At 40.7% G+C, this 14,864-nt stretch overlaps 1 protein-coding gene across 3 annotated transcripts in view; it reads left to right on the forward strand.

Annotated features, from left to right (window-relative positions):
- The window catches only part of GALK2 (galactokinase 2), a 70,756-nt gene that overhangs the window by 37,328 nt on the left and 18,564 nt on the right, over window positions 1-14,864 (forward strand). For all 3 annotated transcript variants that reach the window (XM_035131691.3, XM_088656580.1, XM_035131692.3), the window contains 2 exons: window positions 563-715; window positions 8,784-8,994. In XM_035131691.3, the coding sequence (XP_034987582.3) occupies window positions 563-715; window positions 8,784-8,994 (364 nt within the window). The remainder of the gene's footprint in view (window positions 1-562; window positions 716-8,783; window positions 8,995-14,864) is intronic.

Here is a 14,864-nt window from a genome sequence, read left to right on the forward strand (position 1 = left end):
GGGAAGCATGCTATCAATACAGAGAGATGTAACATTAAAGTGTGGCACATCTGTTACTTATAACAACACCTTTACCTTTCAGAAAAGTAATCACACCTTGGTTAAAAATTAGTGCAGCTGCCAGGGGCAAGGCAAAACTGCTCCAAGGGCCAGGGCTGACCTTTGGTCATCTAGAGCTATTAACTCTTTTTAAGAAATTGATCTCATTGAAAGATAACTGCCGGTATTAAAAATGCACCTCCAAATTAAAAAGGGGTTCAGATTTGTTTAGAATTAATAATGATGATGATGATGATGATGATGAAGAATAGAAGTAGTTTATTATTTATACCCCGCCCATTTGGGCAGCTTCCAGCAAAATATAAAAATATAAGAAAACGCCAAACATTAAAAACTTAACTTGGTTGTCTTTTTCCTGCTGGTTTATGCCCATTGCTCAAAATGGTGGTGGTGGTGGGGGAGAGAATGTCTGCAGGTAAATGATGTGTGATTATTCATCTAAAATGTTGTGCTGCCTACTAGTCAAAATAACTCTCTACTATTTATTTTTTTCTTTCCATAGGCCAAGCTGATAGAGTTCAATCCTCTTAGGGCAACTGATGTGAGGCTTCCAGAGGGAGTAGCTTTCCTTATTGCCAACAGTTGTGTTGAAATGAACAAGGCAGCGACTTCTCATTTTAATATTAGGGTGATGGAGTGTCGTCTGGCTGCAAAGGTACTGCATGGCTTTCATCAAACCCTAATGAAACCATCATCCAAATATGTGCTGGCTGCAACTCTTTCCACTCTACCAGTTGTTGCTTTATTTTAACACCAGGTCAGGTGCTGCCTCAAAGGGCATGTTTATCTCTTCAGGGTCTGGATTCAGGCCATATATACATGACGGATAGAAGAGAGGGATGGAATTTAGCCCTTAATGTGTGTGTTTCCATTTGGGGTAGCATAGCACTAAAAAGGAGTCTGCCCAGGAAGGGCAAAATGAATTATCTTTCTCAAAGCTCATCTCACTTAATGAGAGAGCGCAATCTAATCCCAAGAATATAAAACAAAAAAATGCTTTAATAGCAATGTATTCACTCTTAAAACAAGGAAAGGGAATGGAAATCCATACATTTAAATTCATGAAATAGCATTCCATTTATTTGTGTCTTATTGAAGATTGGATTTTATGAACCTGATAAGTTGTAGAAAGTATCACTCTCCTCAAGCTTGGGTTCAAATTATTCCATGTGTTTCATCCAAAGCAACCACTTTATCACATACACAAGTTATACACAAGCCATACTCAGAGGATTACAGTTACCAACACACACACACATTTTCCTATGATGAAGGGTGGTATACAAATGTAACATTAAATAATTAAAACTTTTACACTCAACTCATTGTTGAGTGAGTCAGCAAGTTGTAAACTTACTTAATGGCAAGGTGACCTTCAGAGACTTTGCTCCTTGAGAATCATCTTACATGTCTGTGGTCCAGTTTAGGCATAACACTAAGCCATTGTTTAGAGCAAATGTGGTTTAATTCTAAAGTTAAAGCTTTCAAACTCCTTGTGCTCGCCAAGAAGAATGAGAACAAGCCTTGTTCCCATAACATTAATTATGATTGGTTAAAACAAACTGGGATCGTATCTTGGTTTGATATCCTAGTTTGTTAACTGGTCACCTTTACAACAGATAAGAGTAGTTCAATCTGGAGAGAAGGGTGGGGTGTCTAATGGTTGATTTATAGCAACCTCATCAAACTACAATGCCCAGGATTCTTTTAGGGAAGCCAGAATTGTTTAGCTACGAAAGTGATGTAGCCTAGGTCTGTGATTCCCTCTTCCCTCTCTCTTAATTGGCCTGCAGCGTGATTGTGCTAACCAAAGAGAAGAGCCAGAAAAGGAGAGTATATCTTGGCAGCTGATTTGTTGGAAGAGATTGTAGATCATTAACTCCCAGGAAATGCCTTGTGTTAGATTCACTGTTCTTGACAGCAGTGCAATAGAGAATTTTTTTTCCATTTCTTTTTAAAATCCACGTTATGTTTTGACATTTCATATGGGTGCATATTTTCCCACTCTAGCTTACTTTAAGGTTCTTGATGAGAGCTAGTAGAAGCCCTTTGTGATGCACCAGTTGCTGGGCTGTACCATTTGAGACAGGGACGCGGGTGGCGCTGTGGTCTAAACCACAGAGCCTAGGGCTTGCCGATCAGAAGGTCAGCGGTTCGAATCCCCGTGATGGGGTGAGCTCCCATTGTTCGGTCCCAGCTCCTGCCCATCTAGCAGTTCAAAAGCACGTCAAGTGCAAGTAGATAAATAGGTACCGCTCCAGTGGGAAGGTAAACAGTGTTTCCGTGCTCTGGTTCGCCAGAAGCGGCTTTGTCATGCTGGCCACATGACCTGGAAGCTGTCTGCGGACAAACTCCAGCTCCCTCGGCCTATAGAGTGAGATGAGCATGCAAACCCAGAGTCATCCGCAACTGGACCTTAACGGTCAGGGGTACCTTTACCTTTACCTTTTTACCATTTGAGACAGGGGAGGAATTCAAATATCTGAATCCCTCCTCCACATGAAGTACATCTCACACATCCTAAATACCGGTAGCATGTTAGAGAGAAAGTTATAGGCTTGCTAATTTTCTATTTTTTTATTTAATGTGTGAGGCACATTTCATGTGCAGCATTCAAACATTCAGTCCTGCATATGCAGCCTAAAATGATGCAGCCCAACAACAGATAACATCACATGTGGCTTTTGCTGATCTATTTTAGCTTTAAGTGGAATGCATTACAAATGGAAATTGCAATGCTGCCCACAGTTTATGGGGAGCAAACTGGTGACTTCCAAAGCTGAAGTCAAGAGTCATTATAGCTATAGACCAGATGTTCCGCTAGTTGGGTCTGTCTAGTTTTCCTAGGAAACCTGTCCGTTTACAGCCTTCTACTGGAGATGACTGGCACAACATTTGTGTTGGCTTCTGTGGTTCCTTTAAGGTACAAAGTTTAGGATTCTGCATTGTGAGGACATCACTATAACTATAATTTATTATTATATATAGGGTTTTTTTCCCCTTAAAAGGAGCTCAGGATAGCGTATATGGCTCTTGCCCTGGTACATGAAAGTACCTGGAACCTGTGTTCATCATGTGTAGTCATTCTTCACGTGTCGAGGGTGGCAACACAACATCAGGTCTTCTCAGTGGTGGCTCCCCAGCTGTGGAAGACTCCCAAGTGTTGTGCCTAGTGCCATCACTGTCCACCTTTGGGTGCCAGGTGAAAATGCACAGGCAGTTAGCTCATAGTTGGTGTTCATCTTTTAGTTTATTTTGTGATGTATTTTAAATTTGGCACTGCATGCTTTTTTAAACAAATTGTAAGTTGCTTTGAGACTTTTTTTAGTACATGAAATAGATGTAGTTGTTGTAGTAGTAGTAGTAGTAGCAGTAGTAGTAATAAATGATTATAATCATAATTTTATCTTTAGAGCAATCCTGTGAGAGCCAGCATGGTCTAGTGGTTAAGAGCGGTGGACTCGTAATCTGGGGAACCGGGTTCATGTCTCCGCTCCACCACATGCAGCTGCTGGGTGACCTTGAGCTAGTCACACTTCTCTGAAGTCTCTCAGCCTCACTCACCTCACAGAGTGTTTGTTGTGGGGGAGGAAGGGAAAGGAGAATTTTAGTCGCTTTGAGACTCCTTCGGGTAGTGATAAAGTCATGTAATAAGCTCCAGCACTGGGGACCTGAGCCCAGATTTTCATTCAAGATTCTAACCCCCTTTTACCACATTGGCTGTCAACTTAGCTGCTCTTCAATTTGACATTAAGATCACGAGAGTCAGAAACATTGACACTACATTTAAAAAACAACAACATTACTTCAAAAGCAACCCTTCATTGCCTCTGCATATGCTTGAGAGGGACTATTTTAATAGAATGCTAAACTCTTTAAAATGTTTGGCAAGGATGTGCTGTTTTGGGTCCCTAGAAAAACCAACAGATGTTAGAGAAATATAATCGCTGTAACAGGGATACACGAAGGAATTGTTTTTAGTCTCACTGACAAGATGAGTAAAACCAAGGTCCCTTTAATGCTTTGGCATGAATTAATGCCTAAATATGTGTTCACTATAATGTCTGAAAATGACACTGATTTCAATGGTAGCAGACCCATGTGATAAGAACTATAAACCTTGCAAAGTACACTAGATGGCACCAAAAGTAATTCATAAAAAAACACCTACATGAAGGGAAATAAAACAGGAAAAAATGCAAGCTAAAATTGAAAAAAGTAATAGGAGGATAGCAACAACTTTAACAGAACTTTCCTTCTCAATAATTTTCTCTCTCAAGTGTATAGTTTATTTCCTGTACAAGGACTCCTTCTAGTGAAATGAAAGCCAGGTGCAACCACAACATTGAACCCCAATCATGGCCTCTCCCCAAAACTTTATTCACCCAAGTGTGGTGGTGGTTGTTCCTTCCACTGTTTATTTTATTGGCTGTGGAGTTTAGAGCCCGAAACTGCAAATATGGTTTTTTGTGTGTAGGTAGATCCAGGTAGGGAGAAGTCCTTGAAATACTGGGGTCCTCTTGAGGTACATAAGCCTTTATAGGCTAAAAACCAGCACTAGGAATTGAGCCACTAATTGGTACCCACTGCAGTTGTGGCAGAATTGGTGTTAACATGCTTAGATCGCAGCTCCTGAGGAGAGTGGAAAGTAGAGCAGAAGCAGGCATATGGTAGTCGCCTCCACTACCCCCCCCCCAAAAAAAAATCCTTCCTACATGGACTTGTGCATGGTAGAGGATTCTGGAGAGCTTTTTAGGGCACATATTCAGTTCGTGCAGGGCACTGACTAGGTCTGTTGGGCATCACTGTCAGCCCAGAAGCACCAAGAAGATGCTAGAATGTGATATGATTAGTAGCTGTGGGCAAAGATGCTCTCCCTCGAAGTCTGTCCACTAAAACTCATCATTGAAGACATTGATGGGAGACTGTTTTTTAACCTCTTGTCCTGTTTGTCACCTGTTGTCTTGTTTATCACCACTGTGATAAAGGAATGTACCCTTTTTAGAAGCTTTTTGTTGAAATTATTGGGGTGATTTCTCTTTTCACTCCCCATGTTAAGGAAGGACACTGCCCATCTGAAGCTTTTATATTCATTTCTTCATGGCTTCCTTGGTCTCAACTAGGCTGCACTGGCAGCTTGCAAATGTCACAATGCCATACGACTGAATATATGAAGTGTGACAGCCCAACCGAGTGGATCTGAATGCACTTTTATCAATGTAATCTAGGACTGGGAGCAGACCGCATTCTTCGCTTGAAAAAGACCCGAACCTCCTATTAAAACTTGCCCTGACAAAAAAAGCTCCTTCATTTAGACACAGTTGTGGTTGAGAATATGTTTCTTCTTAAGATAAAGTCATAATTAAAAAACCTGAAACAAACAAATAAAGGACCCCTCAGGACATTTGCAATGAAAGGTTTCATCACTGACAATATTTTTGCACCCTTGTCTTCAGGGAAAGTAACCACAATCACTGCTCTAGCCTAGCAAGCGCTGGACCACAGCCAGAATTTAATATGACCCAGGGCTCACCAAGACTTCCCTCCACATCTTGCTTTCAGTGCCAGTAAATGCCTTTGACCATCTACAGTCTTTCATTGCCACTGAATAACCACAATTAACCCCCATACATCTGAAATCTAGGCCAGATGGTCTTCAAGACAGGCTTGAGGCCTAGTTTTTTTTTCTTTCCTTCCCCAGATTAGAAACTAAGCCCTGATAATGACCCCTTCAGCATATGTATGTTTATGTCATTTCTCATTATTGGAATCCTTATATCATTTATATTTTTATCTCCTCAGTGGTGTGGTGTGCTGGCAAAATGCCCTCTGCTTTTGCACAGGTGTAGAGAGAGTGCTGTAAGATGAGCAAGGGGAGTGGGTCTGGAAATCTGTGGGGATTCGTTTTTGTGTGTGTGTGTGTGTGTGTGTAAAGTTTTTATTATTATTTCATTTTATATTGTATATAAAAAAGAACAACAAAAAAATTAAAAATGAAGAGAGAGAAAACAAATAGGCACGTAGAATGAATAGTTGCACATAAAATAACAAAGTCCAAGTGAAGACTATTAATTTTATCAGAATATCAAGTATAATTCCAGATTTGCCAGGCTTGTGATGAGGGTTGTCTTGAAAATGATGGTTCCGTTTTTATGTTATGAAGGAATGTCAGATCATATAAAAAGTGTCTGGAGGTTCTAGTCCTAGTCAAAATCCCAAATTATGCATGATTTTCTCCATTATAGCTGTATTCCAATGAGTGGTACCAAGCATCAAGTGAAAGATTTTGGACTGTTTTCCACTGAGTTGCAGTTACTCTTTGCACTGCCAAGATCATATATAAGGAGAATACTTTTGACAATATATTTACATTGCTATTATCAAAAATATTCACTAGCTTTAATTTTGGACAACAAACAATAGTTTCTTTAGTAATATTTATCATTTCTGTTGTGGGGCTTCATTTAAGCCAGGACACTGTAGGGGTTAGCTCAATAATATGTTTTCAGTGCTAGGGACTAGTCTGGGAATATGAGAATACTGAAAACGGTGCCTCTGAACATGCCCAGAGTGCATTAAAATTTCTTCATTGTTGAATATTCACCCCTTGGGCTAAGATGATATTTTCTCCCTCCACAAATACTTATTTCTGTCTCTGTTATGTCAATATTTGCCTTTGTATGCCTGCTGCCTAAAAATGTTCTAAATAATTTGATCCCTCCTATATTTTAGTTGCTATACCCAAAATTATGCAAAAAGGGGGAAATTAACAAGCACAATACCTATTCATTTGCTTCATCTGCATAAATTTACATTTTAAGGAAATTGAAGTGATTCATTTAAGTGCTGCTCATTTTCTATGGCTAGAAATCTGCCTGGGAACGATGCCCCCCTCTGTACATGGAATTCTTCTAAACCTTAGATGAACATATGAAACATCTTTATTCTGCATCAGGCCACCAGTCTATTTAGCCTGATGTCATCTGATCTCCAGGGCTGCTCTCCAAGGTTTCAGGTGGCAGGGGGCAGGGTGCCTTTCCCATCACCTGATCACTTGGGCTGGGTGAACCTGCAACCTTATACGTGCAAAGAATGTGATCTGCCACTGAGCTGTGATTCCTGGCCCCCCCCCTCCCCCGGTGCGGTGCACAAGGTCTTATGATTTTCCACAGTGGTACACATGCTCAGAGCCACACTCATTAGTTCACATATTCTGGGGCATAGCATTTTCACTGAAAATGCATCCCAGTGATGTGGCCATCAGACCTTTCATCTCTCTTTTCAGAGTGCTTTCCTGTCCCCTCTTAGAGTAATCTAAGGAATTCAGCTGCACTTTTCTCAAAAGCAGAGCAGAAATTTACACCCCACACGTCTTTGGGTGACCAGAACTACCCACGATTCCACAAAAATGTTTTTTTCAGTCTTGTCAGATTACTTTCGTGCAACAAAGTTGAACACTTGGGAAAGATGAGGCTCAGCTGTCAGAACGAGATCAAAGTTAACTAATGCAGAAATACTCTTTCCAGGAATAGCCAGTCATGTTCAGTTCAGTATATATGAGCAGCTGTTTGAATACCAGTTTATGTGTCTTTGAGGGAGTGGTCTGTGCTGAACATCAGGGCTCTTTATTGTGACTGGTCCACTATAATGGCAAGTAAATGTCAAGGATTAACCACAGATCACCACAAGATTGGCCCAAGACATTTTGGTGCATGAGGCAGGAAATCCCAAGCAACACTTCCCTCCCATTACTTAACATGGGGCTCAATCCAATGGGAAGTTCTCCTGCTCTGCGGTTCTTCTCGATGTCCCAATTAATTCTAGTGGATTTTGAAGAGGAGGAGTTCTTGGTGGACTGTGCCCTAGAGAGTGTAGTCTGGGTGTTTCTGTTACCCCTAAAACCCATCATTCTGGAAGTGGCTGTTTCACTTATCTTGTGGTAAGTTCACACCATACCCCTTCCTGGTTTAGTTTCCATCTGGACAGCCTAAGAATCAAACCAAGTTTGTTTTAAGCAGAACTTCTGGGTGTTTTTAGGCTTTATGTGCCAGAAAATCTCCAGGATATGGTGATTATGTGGCTTTACAAAAGTCATTTTTTGTGTATGTGCACAGCTTCGGATCACAGTATGTAAAGGGAAAACATTTCCTGTACAGTATATGCCTCCCTTAGGATAAGCAGAGGAGTCCTTTTATGAGTGTCCTCTCCCTCTGAAGTATGCAGGTTGGCAATGAGAGTTGAGGTATTGTCAGTGCTGGTTCCTGTGATGTAGAACACTCTCCCTAGAGAGGCTCATCTGACTCCAACAGTAATGTCTTTTCAGCACTGTGCAAAGAGCTTCTTTGCCTATCAGCCTGGTTCCCTGTAACATCACTTCACTTAAGAGAGCCGCCAGAAGACCCTCGGAACTGGACCTCAGTGTCTGGGCTGAACAATGGGGCTTTCTTCACATTTAATCTTTTCCCTTGATATATAAAGTGACTTTATTACATTTTGCAAGGTGCTGTGGTTTAACGTACTTATCCCCTTAAGTGGGAATAGCCTGCTATATTTTCCAATACTTTAAATTAATCTTCCTGCCAATATCATGTTAAAAATTATGCTATTCTTTGTGCTTTTCAAAGAGTTTTCTCTTAAAGAAAAAATAGCTTGTAAGGGTTTTAGGAAATGTTTTGTATTAACTTCAAACTACTAAGATGTCTTTGCATTGTTTGTTGTTGCAGCTTCTAGCAAAATCCAGAGGCCTAGATTGGAAAGCTATGGCAAAGCTCCAGGAAGTGCAGGTCAAGCTGAAACTAAGCTTAGAGGAAATGCTGGCTGTGGTTGAGGAGGTGTTTCACCCTGAGCCTTACAGCATAGAGGAAATTGGGAAAAACCTGGGAATTAGCTCCAAAGAGCTACGCACTCAGATCCTCAGCCAGAACACACAAGACGGTGAGTGCATGCCAAATTGGAGGTGGTGGTGATGGTCAGTGAATGTTTCCATTTATGTAAAGGATAGTAGGCAATAGATGTGGAAATATTTTACATTTTGTATAACCTCAAATGGACCTTCTTTTGGAATCTTTGTAGAGTAAAGGGGTTGCTTGTTTATGGTGTGGCCTTTTTAAAATGAAGTGGAGAAAATGGAACGGAAATGTTATCTGATTAGTCAAGGCAATATACTGATAAATGGCTTGGTGATTAAAAATACAGGATTGAATTAATTGCATGCAGCCCTCTAGGACAGCAGTGGACAACTGGTAGTTTTCAAATGAAATTTGGCTCCTGAGAAATCATCATTTGGCTTGCCACTTACTTGTGTGTCAGATAGCCTCTTCCTTCCATGATAGCTCCGTGGTACATAATAATCTGGACCTTTTAGCTGGAGGAAGATGTGAGTGTGCTTGTTCTAGGTTGGCTCTCTGGCCTGTGTAGTTGCTAACCACTGCTCCAAGTCACTTGGTCCAAAACATTTCCCATCAGAATGGGAATATCAGAGGAAAATGAATAGCTTGTTGGGTTTGGACAAAGGATGCCCAGTGTGAAACCCCTTCTCATCCATGACACTGAGTAGGTTTACTTTGGGCAAAGTCCAAATCTGGTTCTTAGTTGCTTCACATGTTACAATATGCCTACATGCAGATCTAACCACATGCATGTTTTCCTTGCACACACATTGGGAAGCCACAATTGGCCATAACTCAGCAGCACGCGAAAACAAACAAACAAACATGTGGATAATTGTTGTATGTTTCAAGCCACCCACACATTTCCCACAGATTTTGTCGCTGATAGGATTAAGGAAGATAACTGCAACAGGTGAAGCATCACTGAGATATGTTCCCATCCCAATCCTTTAGGGTGCAGCAGGAACAAACTAAATCAATGCATGCAACTTATGTTCTTCAACTACTTTAAAGGACAGTGCCAATGGGGCAAAAATGTCTGGTTCTGACATGGGAGATATGTCATCAAAGCAACTTGCATGCCTCAGAAAACCAAAGGAGGTGGAGGAAAGAGACCGGCTTGTTCTGTAAGATATTTAGCATGTGTTCTAAATTCCCTCCTTTTAAATAAATAGAGGCTATTTTGATTTTGATCATTTGGCGGGGGAGGTAACTTTTGATTTAGGAAGTGAATTTAATGCACTCTTATTTGCTTGGCATATAGTCTTAGTATTTCTGCCTATTCTTAAATGAGCCAACCACATTTTGCTGTGCACATGGAACATTTTTAGAATGTTGGCTGTGTCTATATTTAAAGCCTTTCATGCTAATGGCCTGGTTTCCATGTCACATGGTTTTAAAAAAAAATCTACGGTTTAATGTGAATGACCAGTGCGCTAGTGCACCGTGCTCAAAAGTTCACACTCCTGCTGCACCATGCACCGGAGTTTGGCTTATCACATTGTCTGAACCTGGGCTTGTGGTTTGTTTTCCCCCAACCATGAGTGGCAAACAAGTTTTGTTCTTAGCATACTGCTTGTGGTTTGTTTGGAGGAAACAAATCACAACATCAAGTTCAGACAGCATGGCAAGCCTGACTCTAGTTTGCTTAGTGCGTGGCAGCAGCAGGAGCAAGAGAGGAATTTCCCGGGAACTTTTGAGCAACGCTCACTCCATATTTATTATTTCACCAACATTACTATGCATGGTGCCCTTGGAGTAACATAAGCAAAGAAAAACCAACCCAGGCCCCTGTTCCCAGAGAGTTTATCATTTTAAATGTCAGCAGAGAGGGAAGGAATATAAGGGAAGAGCAACAGGTGGCTGCAAATGCACTTAGGTACTTAGTTTTGTTTCAGGGTGAGGACTACTGGCTTAAGTGATAAATTAGGGTGAGATTTTACTAAGGATTTGAAAATTGTACCACAGGTGTCTTCTGGAAGTCATAGGGGACAGCAAGGAAGACAGGGCAGAGCTGTTTGTAAGGGAACAGGAAAATTTGCAGTTAATAATCATGGATTGAAGTGGGTTATAGATTGGGGTGTGTGGCTGTATTTATTAATATCTGCTCCAACAGAATACAGTTTAGATTTAATTATTTTCATCCCTTTCCCCCCTACTTCCGCTTCTTTGGACACCTTATTCCTGTAGGAAAGACTTTTCAGTGTGAAAAGTAAGGGAAATGTTATCCCATCTAGTGTTTGCAGATGTTAGTAGAACAGAATCTATCTTAGGATGTGGCGTGACTCTGATTCTGTGTGATAAAGCCAACAAAAATGGGTCATAGAGTAAGCCTGTTGTTTTCATTGGTACAAGACAAAACTTGGTTACAGATTCTTGTTTAGTTGCAAAGAAGAAATAGGAAAATAAAAATTAGAATTTATTGTTTGTATAACCCTCAGCTTGGTTTAGGAATGCTGAAATACACCAAACAAAGAGATTTCTGTCTAAAAACCCCAGTGTTTTTAAATCATACATTATTGCATATTGTTATGGGAACTGAAATAACTGGTCAAAAGGGAACCTTGGTAAAGATTTCAAAAAATATTTTAGTTCAGTTCCTTTTCTGTTTAACAAACTTGTTAAGCAAACTATATATTATCTTATTTTCCTTTGTAAAAACAGAATACTTATTATGCTAAAAATTGTTTTTAACGTAGTTAAATTATTTGCTGGACTTGCTAACTGGAGGCAATGGTACCTTGTAGTAACAAAAGATAGTTGCGATGCCCATGTTTTTGTATAATATTAAAATTTGCCGTTAGTAATTTTTTTATTGCACCCATCCTGTATCCATGGAACTCATTATGGATATTAGGGAAGGGGTGGTACCTTGCTGGAAGACACATTGTTTGCCCACCTTTGGTCCTCACCCTACACTCAGCTCCCACCTGTGGCTCCTAGAAGCTGTGAGCATGCGACAGTGGCCACACCCCAGAAATGGCTTTGATTGGCAGGCTAAACCAGGTAAGGATAGCCAATGGGTCTCAAACCCTTGGTGAGTTAGGGACTTCCCCTGCATGCAAAGACAGGCTCCGGCAGATTGAACAGACAAGACCAATAGTGGGTCCAACGGTCAAGAAGCTGGTTTAGCACATGCTGTAGAGGGAAGTGAAGGGCGGAAAGAACTTGTCAACCTGGGAAGATAGCCCATCTAGGAGAAGGAAAACTCTGGTCCTAAACCCTTGCTGCCTTGAGGGATATATTTGGGAGAAGAAAAGGCTACAGAGTCAACCCTACATAAATCAAGAGTGGAGTCCCTAAGACAGTTGGGTGGTGCCTTGTACGCCTCCTTCCAGCAACTCCTTCAGCCAAGCTGGTACCAAACATATTGCTCTGCTTTCCTTTGGACCACGTCAGCGAGGCTGGGGTGTGTGTCTTGTTGTCTGGGCAGCCCAGGACCTCCAGACACTGCCCAGACTTGCGCCCTGGGAAGAACACTTCAGTGCTGCCAACACAGCATTTTGACTTCACTCCTGGAGGCATACCCCATTGTCTTCTGAGACCGACAGATGCCAACAACAATAACCTTATACTGTATCCCCCTCCTGCTGCTCCTTCCAGATTCAAGGTGAAAGCCTAGATCCTAATCTAGGACAAGAATGGGGATAGTTAGTTCCATTTGAAGGATCTTACTTCTTGCTTATTTGCTTACATGGCTAAGGTACACTTTACCACCACCATTTGTTCTGTTTTGCTTCACTCTGCTTGTTTAGGGTGTGCTTGTTGCTGTTTTGAAAAATAAAATGCACATTGTATGAGTTTGCCCCATCGCAGGAAGGCATCCCACAGTAAAACATGCCTTCGTTTCCCTATAAAATGTGGGATTTGTTTCCCTCCAAGTGAAGTATTTTTAAACAGTTTGTTCCCTTTCATAAGAACAACAAACAAAAAAACCTTGCAGTCTATTTTTGATGTGTAAACCTGGGGGCAGAATTATCTTAAGAGTTAAAAGCATCCAACCAGCTTGTTGTGGTTTGGGCAAAATCTTTTTCTACATACAGCTTTACATCCTGGAAGTAACAACCGGCAAAGTAAATCTCAAAGTACTTCGTACAACTATGGCAAGTCAAGTTGCTCAGATTTACCTGTTTTCAGCGGTGCTTACTTCTATGTAGATATATGTATAGGATTGCACTTTCAAAGGCTTGTGATCCAGGAATAACTTTATCAGGATCCCAGCCCAATAAATTATATCTGGCGATGGACTTCAAAGGGTTTAATTTACTTCATGCTGCTTTGTGTTGAGGCAAAATGGCTTGCATGTAAAAAAGGTAAAACATTAAAACAGGATAAATGTAAAAGCAATAGATGGATTTCATACAGTGATAAACCAGTATGTAAAACATTAAAGTCAGCAGTAACATACCAAAATAATCCAGAAACAGTTTATACTTTAACAAATAACTGGAATTAGAAAGTTGTTCCCAACTGAGAAAAAAGGGTGCCTGGCTGTTAGGGAATTCCAGTCTTGGTATCACCAGGGATACCACATGTGGATAGGGATAGAATTCAGAACTCCAAGGTTGGTCCTAAAGGCTGGGCAGGTTCATATGATAAACAGACGATTTTTTAAAAAAACCATATTGTCCTTAGAGAATGCTTAAGGCTGATGTAAGTGTTACCTTCATAGCTTTGGTATAGCATCATGTGGGTAGATGGAACAATGTGGTTACTTCATGATCATCCGCACACTGGACAGAGTGACAATGTTGGTGCAAGTTCCCATGTCATCCTGCCCATGGTCGTGCTTGACATTTGTTAGCAACCTTAGAGTTGACCGTACGAAAACAGCTCCATTCACAAAAGTAACATTTAAATCAGACCTTAAGGTGTGTTAAACTGTTTTCTTGAGTAGGGTGCTGAGACGTGAGTGCTACTTCATTAAATAATGAGTACCAACACTTGGATTCAGAAGGCCAGATTCATACATAAATGGCAACAGCCAAGCTGCATTGCTTAACCTTAATCCAGAAGTGGAGAAAGCAGTAGCCAGGGAAAAGAGATAAATTGTGCACAGTGACATCTTGTGCAATGGTCTCTGAGTCAATCCCTTTTGGGGTCTATGTCGCCCTTGCTGGTTCTGCTAATCTCCCAGTTTGTCAGCCAGCTGGCAAAGCTCACATTTAGAGGCTTGGACTTCGTAATCCCAGAGGTTCTTTTTAGTTCTGTGCTCCTGCTTTCTGAAAAAAAAGTAAAATCATTTTTCAAAAGGCAGTTTTATCCTATAAAGAATAATAAAAGGCTACTGTTCCATTTTAAGGAGACTTTATAAAGCAAGATGCTGTTACCTGAGCTTAATATTAGAATGGAGGGCACTGATTACTTCACATGAGTGTCTGAAAGGATGCCATTTTATTTATTTGCTTGTTGCTCAGTAAGCTCTACGTGCTTTATTTCCAAAGGTCAGACAGTTCTTTCTGTGAGATGAAGAGCTGCTCTTTGGAATGTGTAGGAACCAACAAAGCAACCCCATCCCCAAATATTTTGGACCTAAAAACTGGTTATTATTTTTTTGGGGGGGGGAATGTTCTTAAAACACACTTCTGTTTTTTTAAACTTAATATTGAATACATCCAAACCAAAGCCTTCGATTTTGCTTTGAATTTTGCTTTTTCCATCTAGGTCAAATGGAACCCCTTAATAATAATTTTCAGATTTTGTTCTCCTGGAACCCTTTAATTTTTTTTAAAAAAATTGGATTCAAATCTATGGTTTAACCCATACCTTTCATGAATTGTAAAATACCTGCTCCATTGCTTTTGTGAATTGTGAAAGTCATATCTAACTAGTGCGGGAAACATGACCTAAAATGGTAATGATGGTGGGTAAGGGACCAGTAATGAGTTTCAGGTGAAACACACCTGGTCACAGCTG

The sequence above is a fragment of the Zootoca vivipara genome, chromosome 13 (genome assembly GCF_965207765.1).
Source record: "Zootoca vivipara chromosome 13, rZooViv2.hap1.1, whole genome shotgun sequence".
In the NCBI taxonomy this organism is placed as follows: domain Eukaryota; kingdom Metazoa; phylum Chordata; class Lepidosauria; order Squamata; family Lacertidae; genus Zootoca; species Zootoca vivipara.